The sequence below is a fragment of the Poromitra crassiceps genome (assembly GCF_964638095.1).
Source record: "Poromitra crassiceps genome assembly, chromosome: 20".
Classification (NCBI taxonomy): Eukaryota; Metazoa; Chordata; class Actinopteri; order Beryciformes; family Melamphaidae; genus Poromitra; species Poromitra crassiceps.
Genome location: NC_139637.1, coordinates 2,579,072 through 2,597,061, shown reverse-complemented (window position 1 = coordinate 2,597,061; position 17,990 = coordinate 2,579,072). Strand labels below are relative to the sequence as shown.

Below are 17,990 nucleotides of genomic sequence, written 5' to 3'. Positions count from 1 at the left end.
GCACTCTCTGCAGGCAGTTAGTGTGGAGTAGAGGGGCTGGAGCTCCACAGCGTCCCTCCCTCCACAGTCACAGGCACCATGGTGCAGAGAAGCATGCAGAAGCAGGGAGGGGGGATGTGGCACCATGGTGCAGAGAAGCATGCAGAAGCAGGGAGGGGGCACCATGGTGCAGAGAAGCATGCAGAAGCAGGGAGGGGGCACCATGGTGCAGAGAAGCATGCAGAAGCAGGGAGGGGGGATGTGGCACCATGGTGCAGAGAAGCATGCAGAAGCAGGGAGGGGGGATGTGGCACCATGGTGCAGAGAAGCATGCAGAAGCAGGGAGGGGGTGATGTGGCACCATGGTGCAGAGAAGCATGCAGAAGCAGGGATGTGGCACCATGGTGCAGAGAAGCATGCAGAAGCAGGGATGTGGCACCATGGTGCAGAGAAGCATGCAGAAGCAGGGAGGGGGGATGTGGCACCATGGTGCAGAGAAGCATGCAGAAGCAGGGAGGGGGGATGTGGCACCATGGTGCAGAGAAGCATGCAGAAGCAGGGAGGGGGGATGTGGCACCATGGTGCAGAGAAGCATGCAGAAGCAGGGAGGGGGGATGTGGCACCATGGTGCAGAGAAGCATGCAGAAGCAGGGAGGGGGGATGTGGCATCATGGTGCAGAGAAGCATGCAGAAGCAGGGAGGGGGGATGTGGCATCATGGTGCAGAGAAGCATGCAGAAGCAGGGAGGGGGGATGTGGCATCATGGTGCAGAGAAGCATGCAGAAGCAGGGAGGGGGCACCATGGTGCAGAGAAGCATGCAGAAGCAGGGAGGGGGGATGTGGCTCCATGGTGCAGAGAAGCATGCAGAAGCAGGGAGGGGGCACCATGGTGCAGAGAAGCATGCAGAAGCAGGGAGGGGGGATGTGGCACCATGGTGCAGAGAAGCATGCAGAAGCAGGGAGGGGGCACCATGGTGCAGAGAAGCATGCAGAAGCAGGGAGGGGGCACCATGGTGCAGAGAAGCATGCAGAAGCAGGGAGGGGGGATGTGGCTCAGCAGCGACGAAGCCAGCGCCAGTAAACACAACGGCAGAGCTGGAAGTGAGACAGCTCTTGGAAATGAGTCCAGACGAGCTCGGGGCCGTTCGTTTTGTGTGTGAGCAGCATTGCGCTAGTCTTCCTTTGCTGGTAAATGTAAGATAGGCCCAGCCGTTGATATAAATACAACATCATTATTGCCCAGAGAAACTCGATCTTCTGGTCCAGTGGTTCTCAAACTTAGACAGAAATTAGACCACGGACCACCATTGGATACGATTTTGTCCCAGGGTTCCCCATCTGATAAGACTTTTTGCTTTTAGATGTTTTATTACAGAAAGGGTATGAAATCCATGACCAAAATAGTCCCCTTTTTGTTGGGGACCCCCTGGAACCCCCTCAATGACCTCTGGGGGTTTTCCCGGAGCATGAAACAGGCAAAGTGACCTTGAACTTTGACCGCCAAAATCGAATCAGTTCATCCTTGAGTCCAAGTTGATGTTTCAATTCCGTCAAGGCGTTCCTGAGATATCGCATTAACGAGCATGAAAAGGGCGGTCGTGAGGTCACAGTGACCTTGAACCTTCTTGACCTTTGACTACCAAAACCTAATGAGTTCATCCTTGAGTCCAGGTGGACGTTTGAACCAAATTGGAAGAAATTTTGTCAAGGCATTCCTGAGATATCGCGTTAACGAGCATGAAAATGGCGGAAAATGGAAACTAACACTAAGGAAAAATAACTCGACAACACAAACACATTAAACAAAAGAACAGAACAAAAGGTGCATCTGTGAGGAGGGAGAGAGACTGAATGGTCTGAAGCCCCTAAGTGCACCACAACCAGGTGCACACTGCCTAACAACCCCAACCAGGCTCCTGCAAGACAGGACCAGAGTGGGAGGGTTGTCACACTTTTAGATGTTTTATTACAGAAAGTGTATGAAACCCATGACCAAAAAATAGTCATACATTCTGTTATTGTGTTACTTATGGTTGGAATTTTAGTGAAAATAAATGACTACCCTTTTTGCTGGGGACCCTCTGGAACCCCCCCAAGGACCCCTGGTCCTGGGGGTCCCCGGACCCCACTTTTGAGAACCACTTTTCTACTCTAATCTACTGCACAACTTTGATTTATAATAGATGTTAAATTAATGTTATTTCAATACCCGTAACAGTTACATTTATCATTACAATTAACAGACCGACATGTCATTGGTTGTTCAAGTCAATTTTAGGGGATGTGTATTAGTGTATCCTCTTTATTTCAGTGGTTCTCAACGTGGGGTGGGGGTCCGACTCTGGCGGGGACCACCAGGGGTGGTCCAGTGGGTCCCCAGCAAATTGGTGATACAAATTTAACTCAAGCATTATTTCATCTACACAGCAAGTTGAAACCATTTGAATGACTGTTTTGATCACAGTTTCACTGTTATCTGTGTACAAAATACAGACACTGACAGTCATGGAATTCTGGACCAAATCTATATAAAAAAAAACATAAAAATCATAAATCACGTGGCTCTGCTGTGGACTAAATTAGGGTCTTTTTGATATGAAAAAATTGTGCGAATCACTGCTTTTTTTAATGACCAATCAAAAGCTGTTGATTTACGTCGTGACGTCGCCACCCGCCTGCGTAGAAACGGAGAAAGCGTAGGATGTAGCTCAGGACGTGGCTAGCAAGCTAGTTACAGTAGGACGTCTGAAAATACATAAAATCGTACCTAGGAACTAGTTTGCTGCATATTCACGTAAGTCTGGTCGTCAGTTAAGACATTTTGTTAAAATCTGACTGAGTGCAAATAGCCGAATGTCTGTGTGGTGTTGTCTAGACTGAGCTCTGTCTGGTTAGCTTGATGGCTATGAGGAAACCATCTGTTGACGCTGGTGCTGCTGGTGCTAGCTAGCTAGTTAACCAATGTTAGCAATCGTTAGCCACATTGATTAACGCTATAGATAACATCAGAGTTTCAGCAAGTGGTTGGGGTTTTAAAATTACTGCTTGGCTCGTTACCAAAACGACCCTAAATGCATCTGCTAACGTTACATGTTAAAGAGACAATGACGTGTAACAGTTGACGTTGGGTTAGCTTTTTGCTTGCCTTGCAAGCCATGCTGAGTGCGATGGGAGAGAAAAGGGGGTATTTAAGCGCCTCCAGACTGCTATGTGCTGCTGCTTCCACTGAAATTGGGTCACCCAGCACAGCAGTCAGCTGGGACGCACCGATCTCCTCTCCTCCGATGAGACTAGACTGCAGGCGCATCATCACAACACATTTCTACACGTCGAGAGGGTAGAGAGACCTCCGCTTCAAATGACTGAGCAAGGACATCGCTTTTGATGTGTTGAGAGACGACCAGAGAGACCGTTTGCGTGGTGGTCTTCTTGAGTCACCGTTTCTTGGAAAGGATTTGCATTGATTGGTGTAATAAGGGGAGAAAGGACAATTATTCATCAGACAAGACACTAATTTTCTGTCTTTAGTGGGGGACATCCTGAAAACGCATAGTAGTTTGTTCCTGGCTTATGATGAGGCCTATTCTGAATGATGTCACTCTGATTTATATATGGCTGGAAATTATGCACACAATACAGACATGATTACCGAGATTAATTACCCTAATAATGGAGACCAAATCTGTATTGTCAATTTCACTTTGCATGACAGTTCACTTGTACTTTTTCATTCAAAATTCAAAATTATGCAACTACCCACGTTTTGAAAGCTACATAACCAGTGTGAGAAATAATGGATTTCTGTTTATTTGTTTATTCAAAAGCATCCCCATTGGCTGACGCCTAGACGACTACAGCTAGTCTTCCTGGGGTCCAAGGCAACAACAATACACATGACATTAATTTCTGTTCATTTTTGACATGCATTCTCTGCACCCAAACAGATGTTGCGACACATCGTGACCTGTCAGCAATAAGTGAAGAACTGAATGGAAGCACTGTCGGCCATTTGTGAGCGAGGTAGCCTCAAAACACTTGTTCTGTCATAAAAAGGACCTTGTGTAAAACGTCTACAGTCGTGCAGTTGAATTTGTCTGAGAATCGAACTCACGTACCCATTATGTGTTCCTCAGGAGGTCGTGGGTCCCAGTAATGTACCATGGGGTACGACGTCACCAGGTTCCAAGGGGAGGTGGATGAAGACCTGCTGTGCCCCATATGTAGTGGGGTGCTAGAAGAACCAGTGCAGGCGAGTCCCTCTCTGAAACACCATACATCCTTTTATGCGTCAACATTTCTCTGATAAAGCCTAAAGGTCCCTGAAAGAAAAAAGATTAAAAAAAAGCCTCTGTTCTAATTTTCATTTGTCCCGCAGGCCCCACACTGTGAGCATGCTTTCTGCAATGCCTGCATTACACAGTGGTTTGCCCAGCAGCAGATTTGTCCCGTGGACCGCACCGTAGTGACGTTAGCCCACCTCCGGCCCGTGCCCCGCATCATGCGCAACATGTTGTCCAAGCTCCAGATCAGCTGCGACAACGCGGGTTTCGGCTGCACGGCCACACTGCGGCTGGACCAGCTACAGTCACACCTGAAGGACTGCGAGCACAACCCCAAAAGGCCCGTCAACTGCGAGGAGGGCTGTGGGTGAGTCAGTGGCTTCCACACAATGTCACAGTGGGAACTGGGAGGTTGGCAGCGACTCTATAGTTTTGTGTTGTAATAATGAATTTCCCTGATCAGTTATAATCATGGTTCCTACAGTCGTTGACTTCACAAGTCCCCAAGTGAGAGTTGTAGCTAATCAAGTCACAATAGATACTCTAAATCAGCGGTTCCTAACCTTTTCCAACTCACGGTCCCACTTGAAAATCTGAAAACTTTTCGCCGCCCACCTCCAACCCCATGAAAATATGGAGGCCAAATAATGTGTTCTCAAAGTTTTATTTTATTTTATTATATTATTATTTTATTTTATTTTATTTTCCACAGTCACTGAAACATGTCGCAGCATTTTCAGCGAAAGCAGTTTTCAAGGAGCTGTCCATCAGCAAGGGTTTATTTAATTTGTAAATATATAATGGCTGGCCCACTTGCAATACCTCCGTGGACCACCAGAGGGCTGTGCCCCACAGGGTTGGGAATTTGCTGCTCTAAATGTATAATTATAATACCTTGTCATCAACCTCATCATCATCATCATCATCATCACTGTCCATAGCTGGCCTGCTTTGAGCACCACAAGCCGACTGCCATCCAGCTCCATTGTATTGGAGAAAAGGCAGACATCTCTAGGGCCGATATCTCCAAAACTCAGGCAACTAACACAAAACGATGTCGATGGACAAATAGCACTACAACTGAGAGGAAAAATATGTATTTTGGATTTTAGGGTGAGCTGTCCCTTTAAGGATGCCAACTGCCATAAAACACACAAGAAGTAGCTGAGAAAAAGGAAGTGCTGTGGGGTTGCAGCTTGTGAAAACCGCCATAGTGAGCAGAGTGGTGCCTTTTCACTTGTCACACTAGTCAGCCAATCAAAGGGCCTGCAGCAGACTAGTCAGCCAATCAAAGGGCGCGTCAAACTGTCAATCATTAGCAAGATGTCACAATTACACTCGTGGTCAGCTAAAAGAGTAAGGCGGTACCCAAAATGGTGTGGGTGCTGTGCCTACTGTAAGCCTTACAATGGTAGGGAAAACCCTGGTTAACAACAAAAGGTTAATAATAGCAACACGGCTCCAAAAAACAGGAACACACTCTGTCACTGTCAGATATTGGCACTGGAAAAAGCACTTATCTATTTGATCTGTTAAAAACTCTCTGACCTTTACTCCTGCAGTGGAATTAAATTGGAAAAGAAATCATCGTTTCAAAATATATTTGACTCTGGATTGACATGACAATGTGTTAAGCTCTGCTGTGACTGTGATGATCCTAGTTTTAAACGGTCAAATTGTCAACACCGGTAAAAGGATTCCTCTCTTTCTCTTCGTTTCCTCCTCTCATCCTTTCGCTTCCTCTCTGGCAGGCTGGAGATGCCCAAAGATGAGATGCCCAACCACAACTGCATCAAGCACTTACGGAGTGTGGTCCAGCTGCAGCAAACCAAGATCTCAGAACTGGAGAAAAATGTAGCTGAGCATAAACACCAATTGGGGGAACAAGTAAGAAACACTTGCCTGCAAAGTAAAACATCATCGACTTCAAATGACTTGATGGACCTGCAAAATATGTAATAAAAGAAAAAATCTCTCCCACAAACACTTTTTTAGCACAGTGACATACTCTCAGTATGTTGTTCACAATGTAGTGCTTGTTTAGGATCGGAGTTCATAAAGTGATGGTTACAAAAAGAATACTTGCAAGTAACAACACAGTGATTTACAATGATGATGTGCGATAGGAGAGCCACGTCTAAATTGTCCTCGACAGCAACAGATAACCTGCTTCACAATGTGCTGATTCAGTCATGGGTCATAGATCCATCAATTCATCTGAGGTTGATATGTCTTCTTAATATAGACATGACTGGTTTATAAATATATATATATATGTGCTGTTTGGTTTGTGAGTCTTTGTGTTTTGTATCATCTTGCATTGCTTGTGATGTCTCTGATACATTTCCCAGAGTGAGATTAATAAAGTACTATAAATACTCCTCATGACAAATTCTAAATCAGCCTCAGCTGCATGAGATGATTCATCTGCAGGCTGATTTGTTTTGATTAATTATTTATGTTTAAAAATAGAATCCAGTCTAAACTGAGTGCAATACTGAATCCAAAGCAATGAAAGGAAATATGATCCGTCCTCATGTAAGTGCAGTTTCTCCACAACAGACCTCCAGATTTCTCAAATGGTCAGATAGGACTAAGTGCTGGATGAATACCTCCTGATAATGTTGCTCCCTACTCCACCAGAAGCGGGACATTCAGCTGCTAAAAGCCTACATGAGAGCCATCCGCAGTGCTAACCCCAACCTGCAGAACCTCGAGGAGAGCATCGAGTACAACGAGATCCTGGAGTAGGTCACTTTTTGTTCTTCCTTTTCTTCCATTTCCTAGACTATGTGCCAGATTTAGATCAACCACCTGCCTCGTATTTTCTTTTTTGGATGCTGCAGTTGTTGGGTGGGTTTAACACTCAAGGCTTGTTCGACGACATCTCACCTGTCCCTGTCGTCTGTCTCACTTTGGTTCTCTTTCCCCTTCGCCCCCCGTCAACAGGTGGGTCAACTCCATGCAGCCCGCCAGAGTGACCCGCTGGGGCGGCATGATCTCCACCCCGGACGCCGTGCTCCAGGCGGTCATCAAGCGCTCCCTCATCGACAGCGGCTGCCCCCTCTCCATCGTCAACGACCTGATCGAGAACGCCCACGAGCGCAACTGGCCTCAGGGCCTGGCCACGCTGGAGACCCGGCAGATGAACAGGCGCTACTATGAGAACTACGTGGCCAAGCGCATCCCCGGCAAGCAGGCGGTGGTGGTGATGGCCTGCGAGAACCAGCACATGGGCGAGGACATGATCTTGGAGCCCGGCTTGGTCATGATCTTCGCTCACGGAGTGGAAGAGATCTTGTAACCGTGTGCAGCTAGTAGAGACAAGTGGGGATGTTTTGCTTGGGCGGGGGGGGGGTTGTTGTGGTGACTGGTTTCTCCTGTTCGGAATGAAACCAGAAGCTCGGGGGAAAAAAATAATTTTTCCTCCCCCAATGACAATGGTCTTATGAGAGGTTCACTCACGAGCTTGATACCTATGCCTTAAAGTAAGGACAAATACATTATGAACCTGGCGAATGAAAACGTAATCTGACTGATATCTAAGATAAGCAGTTAGATGCAGGGTGCGATTTGTGGAAAAAAACAGGAGGTGGGGGGGCGGGTTAGGATGTTTTTGAAATATTTTTAATTCATGAAAATAATTTAAATCTGAACCACACCTTAAAAAGTAGATTATGCAGAATATTAGGCTATTCCTTGTAGCTTTTACAGTAACACTTATATAAAATAATTATCAACTTAAATAAAATAATTACAAAACTTGAACTTGACCATTGCATTTGCAGGAATAATGTAATCCATTTTTAAAAATTAAATTCATCAAGTAGCCTATAGCGCAATAAGATGCGATGTCAAGTTCATTCCTTGTGGTTTCTCATCTGGACACACAGGAGATGTGATCATATCACAGAACAAAAGGTTAAATGCTAATTTATTAACATGCTATATAAATCCCCCCAACGCTCCTTTCAGTATGCTATCGTTGGCCAGACATGCTAATATCTTCATGTCATTCTTGCAAGTCACTTTCAGTTCTATGTGCAGCAAACTTTAATATTGAATAGAAAATAATTAATAAAACATTGCTATGCGCGCCTCGGACGCATCAAAGTGCAGTGATGACTATAGCCTACAGCTTTAGACCGTTTCATTGTAGTTTGCACTAATGACTGTAATTACATTGTAGAATTTTTTTATTTTAGAGACCACATTAGTCAGACCAGAAGCAGGAATGAAATGTATCCCCACTGGAGATAAAAAAAAATTAATATCAAAAGCAGAGGGAGGGAAATATCCCCACCCCAGCAAATCGCACCCTGGTTAGATGAAATGTTTACAAGGTTTGTAACTTGACATGTAGTGCATTATATAATCTGATTGTTCTGCTTCACGTCCGAATATAGTGATAAGCCCCCCCCATTTAATGTCCTCAATTGTATAAATGCTTGTAAATAGAAATATTATATTGAATTACAAACATTATCCTCTTATTCCACTTACTGTAATTAGACTGTGATTTTGTTTTTCTTTCTGATCAGCTTGTGTTACTGTCCCCAGCGACATTGACGCCAAGTTTTTCTTTTCTTGCTCGCTTGCGTCACTATTTAGTTTTCCTGTGAATATTTCACAAGTCGTGCTTCTCAGTTTAGATTGTCCAAACTTGTGTGCCATTTGTTTTATTTATTGTGTTGCCTTTTACATGAACATGCTTGAAAATGTTATCATTTGTTATGATGTAAATTTGCCTTTTCAGTGCATTTGAAGTTCATTGCGGAAAAAAGTAATAATCTAGATTTTGTGTTTTCTCTGTTGCCTCAGTTGTATATAGTCAGTATGTTGGGTCCAGTTGAAGCGTTAAAACTGAAGTTTAACATTTGGGATTTAATCATATGTAATGCATTTTATATCACCAGTCATAATGGTTCACATCTATGTTAGGGAATCCCTATGTTTTATGATGATTGGGTAATTCATGTCTATATATTTCATTCTTCACAGTTGGTCAACATCTGCTCACTGACGTGTCTTTAAAAACTTCAAAACCCACAGCGTATAATGATATTTCTGAAGTCACTAATGGCTTTTTATGGATAACGGTTAAACCATTCGTCACACATAAGACAAACGAGACTGAAGAATCCCCGTTTGGACGTTTTGTCCCAAAGGACAGTGAACATATAAGTTTGGATTGTGTCCATTTCTTTCCCCCTTAATGTTTTCGTTTGTTTTTGTGTCTGTTATGTTCTGTGTTCTACAGACAAAGTAATAAAAAGTCAAACTTGTTCTTGAGCCGATGTTTTATTTTATTATTTTATTAAGATTTAAAATGTTGCATCTTAATTAAGGAACATATGTAGTTCCTTATTTTACCACATCATGTCCTCAGTGATCTGCAGGGATCTTCGTTTCTCAAGGGCGGATCGACTAAATACTTCACAAGCCCAAGAGGAAAGATTTGGCCAAGAATGAAAACGAGGACATGTGTCCTGAAATGCTGATCCAGGGGAACAAGCCCACTGTGACTCAGGACAGACCAGTTTGACCTTCCCTTCCCCTCCACCCCTCTCCCCCGCTCCGTGTTTTCTCTGAAACCCAGACGGCCGCATGTTTTAAATGTCTGTTATCCTCTCTGGCCAGCTCAGTCCCATTGTGGAGCTTAAATCCTCACCATTGTGGTCAATGGAATGTGAAAATCATGGCTGAGCCAAATGTTTGTTATTGTCAGCAGACAGTTTACTACCATGTAGTACACAGTAGACCCCCACTGAAAAATAATACAACTCATAGTATATTTCACAAAAACATGCTATCATGTGTTTCGATAAAATGGCCCAAAATTATTTGCACATGTATTTTTGCACACACTAGTAGAAAATGTCAATACAGTCTTCCTTTCTGCTGACTGTGGCAACATGTGACAGAGAATAATAATAAGGCTATATAATTATCCCAAATACATTTTGGGCATTCAAAATATAAAACTATATCCTAAATATTTAAAATGTGTCATCATCTAAATACATTTTTGTCAAATTGCTGGAGCCCAGGGGTGTCAAACATGCGGCCCGGGGTCCAGACCCGGCCCCCCAAAGGGTCCAGACCCGGCCCCCCAAAGGGTCCAATCTGGCCCAAAGGATGACTTAGCAAAGTGTGAAAATTGCACTGAGAAGTCCTTCAATCCAATGTGATGCACTTGTGAAGGCTAAGAGGTAGCAGGTTTCAGGAGCAAGTTCAATATTAATTAGCCTATTCATGTTATCTAAATCACTAAATAATTAGCTATTTTTATTACCTTTGCTTGACTATAGAGAATTGCAAAGTTGCCATCAATTGTAATCAGGGGTGTAGTGATAAATACAGAGGTGGGTCAACTATCCAAGCTGAGTAGTTTACCCACCTTGTTCGCCCTCATTGATTAATACAGTTGATCTGAAAATAGGTGAGTAAACTATCTGCTTCATTTCAAAGAGGTGGCTAAACTGTGTTGACCCTCCACTACACCCCTGATTGTAATGCACAGTTACAGACAGTAGATTTGATCATGTACTTGATGGTAGCTGAGATAACCATTATGCGAAAACATGTTCTTAAATGTACCTGTAATTCTTTACACTAAAAAAAAACTGGAAAATGTGGAGGTTTTGTCATTTATAGGTTATTATTGATTATTGATTTTCTTTGTCTGGCCCACTTGACACCAAATTGGGTCAATGTGGCCCATGGACTAAATTACACCCCTGCTGTAGCCTATATAGTGAGAAGTACCATACAGTTCATTAAACTTATTGAGTACCACAGCAGGTGTCAAGTTCTTATAGGAATATTATAGACATTTTCTGGTAGTGACATAAGCATATTATATCTAATATTTAGTGTTTTTTTCTTTAGGGCTCTGACTATCACAGCTCACAGGGTTGCATTGGCCAAGAAGATGTGTCGCAACTTTTGCTAATCAAACGCACCCTTTCTGTTTGGATTGGCAATGGCATGGTGTGTTGTTGGGTTGTTGGGTTGGTTCACACGGGGTGCAAAGTGCTGTTTGAGAGGCGGTGATCGACGCAGCTGCTGGCGGAGAGAGTCGGGCGTGGGAGAGAGAGAGAGAGAGAGGGAGAGAGAGAGAGAGAGAGAGAGAGAGAGGAGAGAGAGAGAGAGAGAGAGAGAGACAGAGAGACAGAGAGAGAGGGGGAGAGAGTGAGAGTGAGAAAGAGAGAGAGAGTCGAGTCAGTCAGTCAATCTTTCCTCTGCACTAGTTCCCTTCACTTCGCCCTGCCCGCCCGCCCGCCTGCCTGCCTGCAGCCTGCCAGACCAGTCTGTCGACACCGCTCCGCAGCACCGCAGCCTGCGTTGAAACTTAACGGGGAAACGGGAGCGTCTCCCTCGGGTCGGGTTTGCTGCCCCGCTGCCGCACCACGGCGCACCACGACCACTCCAATGACGGACACGAGCGAAAGGTAAGAAGCGACGCTCCAAAATTAGTCCGCTGCTCTTCGTATTTGCTTGAAGTTTCTTTCGGCGCAGTGAGAAAATACTCGGGGTGTGTTTCTTTTTCTGCCTGTTGTGTTAAGTTTTTTGCATGATGTGAAATCAGAAGATCGGTAACATTTATAGGCGAACTCTCTCTTCTTGTCTTGTTGTGAGTGACATTTTAAATGGCAAGCAGTCGGCGCTGATAGGCTCGGACGCACCGTGCCTTTAGTAATAACAGAGTAATTCACACCCAGCTGAGATCCACCCGGAGAGGAGAGGGAAGACCTCTCTCTCTGTCTGTCTATCTCGTTACACGCAGCTGTCCGCTCTCGGCTCATGTTTGTGCGCTTTTATCACTCATATAAACCATTTCCCTTTGGTGGTGTGGGTCATGTGATTTCTGCCAGACTACTTCGGTTACATATAGGCGATCCTTTCACTCACTCTGGGCTATTTACAGAATTCTCTATATTTCACCTGTCAAAGTAGACTAATGAACAGCCAGGGGGACCTATTATATATGCAGTGTTTGGGGACTCCATTATTTTTTATTATTTACATAATGTCCAGTATTTATTTATTATTTTACCAGCAGATGTACTCATATATCACCAGACGGTGCATACAAACAGGTTTATTGTGAAAGTTATCCCTGTTCTTCTGAGGCTCAATTTTCCCAAACATTTCCATGTCAAGCTCCTCCAAATAGATACACATTATATTAGTCCAATGGGCAGATTGATATGATTTGCTACAGAGCTGATAACTGTTTATAATAATACATAAATACATTAATTTACCTTTTATAGCGCTTTTCAAGAATTCAAAGATGCTCTTTCCCTGTTCTTCCAACGTTTATAATATACTATTATATCAGTGGGGGACGGTGAAACCTCACACCATCCTCCCTGCAAGACGAGCGAAATAACAGCGAAAACAAAACTATCCTCTATTTTTTCCTGGGGATCTCTTGTAAGGATCCCATGGTTTGAGGGATTCATTACAGCCGGGAAATACTGCGGACAAAGGGGACTTTCACAGTTGTGGCCTAGCTAGCAGAAACCCTCCCTTGGTGTCAGTGTGAAGTTGACAGTGGGCGTTGGTGGGTGCACTTTTTCTGTCACTATACTGCCTTGTCATTGTTTACTCCAACAAGCTCTCTCTCTCTCTCCCCCCCTCTCTCCTCATTGTCACTCGGCCACATTCATCCTGGGAGGACTACCAGCCCCCCCGGAGGCCACGATGACAACTGTTTTAAAATCAAGTATACGGGGGAAGTCCTCGCTGGCTGATCGTGTCTATTTATAGGCCTTTTCTGTGATCCGTCACTATCAGAGGCCACCGTGTTCCCAGGTGACATTCCTCATCAGGCAGAGGGCTAATATACCACGCAAGTGTCTCTGCTGCAGGCAGGCCAAACTCAAGCCTGGAAGTCAGTGTCTCTCTCTCTCTCTCTCTCTCTCTCTCTCTGCAAGAGAGTTTCGAGGCACAACAGAGTATTATCAGTAGTGTATATATAGTGAGGTCAGTTGGGCCATAATTGTTAATGTTTACATCAGAGTCTACCGGCTGTAAATTAACTTAGAATTCAGTCCGTTCACCCGCCTGTGCGGTTCAAGTAATGCGTAGAATTTAAAGTAGACTACACTGCGGTACCGCATATAGCTGGTGTGAGCCTCAGCCCGAGTGATGCTATGAGATATTTTTTCCTTTTCCAAATAAGCGTATATCTTATAATAATAATAATAAGCCCTGCAGTTCCTTCATGACATCATATCCCTAGCTGGGCATGCTATTAATCGTGCAGTAATGACCATGTTGTTAACCTCTGCGTTTCCCCTCTTTCTCTCAGATCAACAGGGTTTAATTAGGTTACAGTACATGTGAGTTCGAGATTCAGTCCTTTGTCACGTTCAACAACAGAGGCGATGAGAATTTGTTGTGAAACGTCAGATGTTGCCAAACAATATCTCACATGCTAAATTATCATCACAGTCACATCTATTCATTTGGAAAATCACATGGAACAAAAACAATTGCACAACGTTTCGGGGCGTGTGGGCGTCGTGCAGCGGTAGATTCCCTGCGTACCAACACGAGGGCCGCAGGTTCGAGCCCCCCCATGTGGCCTCCAGCTTAGCATCCATACAGGCACAATTGGCCATGTCTGCAGGTGGGAAGCCGTATTTTAAGGGTATTTGTCCTGGTTGCTGCACTAGTGCCCCCTCTGGTCTGCCAGGGAGGGGCCTGTTCGGGAGGGAGGGGAACTGGGGGGGGGGGGATGGGGTAGCGTGATCCTCCCACGCACTAACATCCTGCCGGTGAAACTCCGTGCTGAGAGGTGAAAGGAAGCAGCTGGCGACTGACTGCACCTGTATCTGAGGAAGCCTGTGCTAGTTTGCAAACCTCCCCCAGATCGGCAGAGGGGGGGTGTAGCAACAGGCGGGACAGCCTAGCACGGGGAATCGGCCATGTGCAGTTGGGGAGACAAACAGGGAACCCCCCCCCCCCCCCAAAAAAAAAACAAAAACAAACCAAACAAAAACAAAAAAACAAAAACAAAACTATAAAAAATGTGCACAACATTTCATCCGTTCATACCCAATAATTGACAATAATGTGAGTACACTAGGGCAGGGCTTTTCAAAGTGTGAGGACTGTGGGCCTCCCCCCAGACAAAGCTTAGAATAAGGAGCCCCCCCCTCACTCAATTCCTGGAGGCCTATTGGATCATGATTATGTTATCTGATCCTATAGACACCCAACAGTTGAGCCAAGATAGTCCGATAATATTGCTGTTCGACATACTTCAGAGACTACCACTGTATCTCTGAACATTCACTGAGCTCCCCTGAAACTGCTCGGAGGCCCGCCTCTGCAACTAGTAGGGGAATACCCTGTTAACTAGTGTGGTTTTGTATTTTAAAAATCGATTGTTCAAAACGGTTTTTGCCTTGTGCCATTTGGTTTTGAGTGTATGGATTGGCTCATGGAGGGTGAAGTCACACACATGTGTGAACACTCATACCCTGACAGCAGTGCGGTTGTGCGCTCCCTCACAAGTCTGGGCGGGTTCTGAGGTTTTGTTGTTGCTGCGCACAGCATGGTGGTGTTCTACAGGGCCTGCCTGCCTCGCCTCCACACAAAGACCTATTACATAAGTCCCATTACAAGTCTGAACTCCAAGTGATGGCCAGTACTCGCTTTGAAGCCAGGAACAAGCCTCGCCTCGACTCGCCTCGCCTACATTTTCCCAGAAATCCGTGATTCATTCTGTGGCGAACGTGTCTTAATTCTCTCATTTGAATTATGACTTACAATTCCCGGTTATGGTTTTTGCAGCACTCTCTCAGAGCGCTTCTGGAGAGCCCGAAGCCTTCCTGTGCCTCGCATACCACTCGTACAGTTAAGTCTTACACTCTTAGAAGACGTGGTTCTATATAGAACCTTTAAGGGTTCTATAGGTTGGTATGTATTTGGAACCCTCAAATGGTTCTGTGTAGAACCATTTCAGATGGTTCATTTAAGGAACCCTTGGGGTTCTATATATATTACGGTAACCATTTTGGGGGTTCTATATAGAACCACTTTTTAAACATGATAGAACCTGTTGGGGTTCTATATAGAACCACTTTATAAAAATAGAAACCTTTGGGGTTCTATATAGAACCCTTTGGGGTCCACCAATCAGTCGACACCTTAAGAAGAAGGATTCTTTGAAGGGTTCTTTGTTGTATTTTCCGAAATTGTATAGAACCTTTTTAGACATGGGGGTTCTTTGGTAAATTATATAGAACCTTAAGTTTTATATAGAACCCTAATGCACCTTATTTTCTAAGAGTGTACAGTAAAAATGTAAAACAGTACTGCGGGCGGGTTGGTCAGTAATGGCTCAAGGCCATCACCCGGGGGAGACATAATATATAGAAGAAGAAGAATATACATGAAGAATACTATATATCTCCTCTGATATTTCCTCTTAAGTGGACGTTTTGAACTTGCGGCTTGACCCAGAGAGCGAGGTGACCCCTTGGAGGAGGCGGGCACGGCCATTTATAGTACGGGAGTATTCCCTTGTTCATGCGATGAGTCACACAGTAGCATAGCATCTGCATGCAGAATGCAATTTGGAGCGTAGCCTCTCTTGGTTTGGAGAAGGCCAGGGCAGACTCATGCTGTGTGGGTGGAGAGGGGTGTGGGTGCAGGGGAAGACTCGCGGCGCTGAGCTGCTCGGGCTAACCCCCCCCCCCCCCCCCCCCCCCCCCCCCCCCCCCCGCACCTCCACGCCCACCTGCCTGTTAGTCAGAGCAGCTGATGGAGGGAAACACTTTCCATAGCAACCAAGCATGTCCTTCCGCTCTCTCTCTCTCTCTCTCTCTCTCTCTCTCTCTCTCTCTCTCTCTCTCTCTCTCTCTCTCTCTCTCTCTCTCTCTCCTCTGCAAAAACCTGATGCAGTCTGTCCACAAAATCAACGCAGATCATTGTTGTGGTTTGCTTGATCGGAAAAACTAACTGCCCCCACCCACCCTGACGTTATAGGCAGACGACGAGACGAGACGCAACTGTTCAAACTCGACAAACCTGGGTTGTTTTTCCACCCGCCGCCTTGTGCCGCGCAGCCTTTTAAGTGTTACAAAGGCAGCAGATTTCCTTGACACAAGGCGTGGGCGTTATGACAGCTTGCACAAATATTAGCCTGCGTGGAAAAAGGTCATCCCCAAGTTATAACCTGAGACTAACCTGGTGGAGGAGGTGTTTTATGAGTAGTAGGAGTAGTAGTAGTAGTAGGAGTAGTAGTAGGAGTAGGAGTAGTAGTAGGAGTAGTAGTAGGAGTAGTAGTAGGAAGTAGTAGTAGGAAACTTTCATGTCCTCCAAGGAGGCAATTTGTTGTACAACACAATACATGAGGAAACAGACACATTATAAAATGACATAATACACAAATCATAAAAAAATCATAAAATCATCTGTAGCGGTGAATAATACACAATAATACTGTGCATTAAAGTGCACCTGTTGGCAGCGTTAGCGGCATATTTAAAGTGCATATCTGTGACATAATCTCAATTATAATCATAAAACAGCAATAACCATACTAATAATAATAAAAACCTCAGATTCCCTTAATCTCACATCTTATTTAGCTGGATGATTGACATGGGGATGAATGAATGTTTTGCTCTGTTGGTTGTGATCTTGGGGTATGTATGTTTACCTCCGACCAGAAGGGAGTAGCTGAAGCTCTGCTGACAGTGGAGGGGATGTGTCTGAGCAGACCTCAGCCTGGTCAAGTACAGGTGGTACAGGTCAGCCTGCTGTTGCCCGGTGATTTTTCCACAGATCTTAACGATCTTTCCCAATTGTTTGTTGTAGTTGTTGTCAGTTGCTGATTATGATCTTTAGAGGAAATTAAGCTTCAGCTAACCTTAGGTTTTATGGAAAGATGACAGTTGAACCATGCCGTAGCGTAGGTCGTCATTAAATCATCCAGTGCTTTAGATGTTCTACAGCACAGCAGTCATTAGGACTTTGTAGATGTTGCTCTCCAGAGCTGTTGCTATATGAAGAACCACTGCAACGTCACTCTGGATAATTCCTCACTGTTATTTGAAGAACTCCTAAGTGGTTCCATAGAGGCATTTTTGTTCAGTAATAAATATATATGTAGCTATTTCCAACAGTTTTTCTCAGAGTTTAATATAGACAGAGAATCAAAATAAATATACTAAATGATGACGATACAGAGGTCTAAGAGTTTGCCCCCATGATGCAAGTGATTCCTGTACATTGTCGAATCTGTACTATACCACTTCAATATCATAACAATGTTTAAATCATTTAGTTTGGTCCTCTAGACACATTAAGACGTTTCTATAACAGCATTGTAAACAGTTCCCCTACTCATGCGGAAAGGAACCCTCTTTGTCTGCTACTTTGTTTGTTTCCTGGAGCGTAAGAGGAGAAGACACCACCAGAAACCACTTTAACGACCGTATACCTCAGTTCAGCTCGTTAATGTAACCTCATTGCAAACATGGCCAGAAGGTGGTCACATGACCTAGCTGGCTGCCTTTTAAGGCTTAACAAGCCGCAGAACATTCCCCGAGTCAGATTAAAAACAATCCTGATGCATTGATTTGACGGTTTGCCTCAATCAGCTGTTTGAGAGGAGAGAGACAGCAGAGACGTCCTGCTCCTGCAGACATCATCCTCCTCCTCCTGATCACTTCTGACTAAAGCCGACGCCCTCATTGTTCTTCT

The 17,990-nt window shown here is 44.7% G+C and overlaps 2 protein-coding genes across 2 annotated transcripts in view; both read left to right on the top strand.

Annotated features, from left to right (window-relative positions):
• The first annotated feature begins 2,679 nt into the window (after nt 1-2,679).
• rnf41 (ring finger protein 41) lies at nt 2,680-9,503 on the top strand. Its single transcript, XM_083657086.1, has 7 exons — nt 2,680-2,773; nt 3,924-3,999; nt 4,113-4,228; nt 4,355-4,626; nt 6,011-6,146; nt 6,903-7,006; nt 7,209-9,503. Exons 3-7 carry the CDS (start codon nt 4,139-4,141, stop codon nt 7,561-7,563), a joined length of 957 nt encoding a protein of 318 aa, XP_083513212.1. The 5' UTR covers nt 2,680-2,773; nt 3,924-3,999; nt 4,113-4,138; the 3' UTR covers nt 7,564-9,503.
• Nucleotides 9,504-11,421: 1,918 nt separating this feature from the next.
• Nucleotides 11,422-17,990, top strand: part of dgkaa (diacylglycerol kinase, alpha a) — a 27,240-nt gene continuing 20,671 nt past the window's right edge. Inside the window, exon 1 of the mRNA XM_083657076.1 lies at nt 11,422-11,713. Within this exon, the coding sequence (XP_083513202.1) occupies nt 11,694-11,713 (20 nt within the window). The 5' untranslated portion in view covers nt 11,422-11,693. The remainder of the gene's footprint in view (nt 11,714-17,990) is intronic.

What these genes read in the sequence shown, in the direction of transcription:
- rnf41 (XM_083657086.1), top strand. Translation starts at nt 4,139, where the DNA reads ATGGGGTACGACGTCACCAGGTTCCAAGGGGAGGTGGATGAAGACCTG. An exon ending in AACTGCGAGGAGGGCTGTGG is followed by an intron (nt 4,627 to 6,010) that starts GTGAGTCAGTGG and finishes CCTCTCTGGCAG; the next exon opens with GCTGGAGATGCCCAAAGATG. An exon ending in GAGTACAACGAGATCCTGGA is followed by an intron (nt 7,007 to 7,208) that starts GTAGGTCACTTT and finishes CCCCGTCAACAG; the next exon opens with GTGGGTCAACTCCATGCAGC.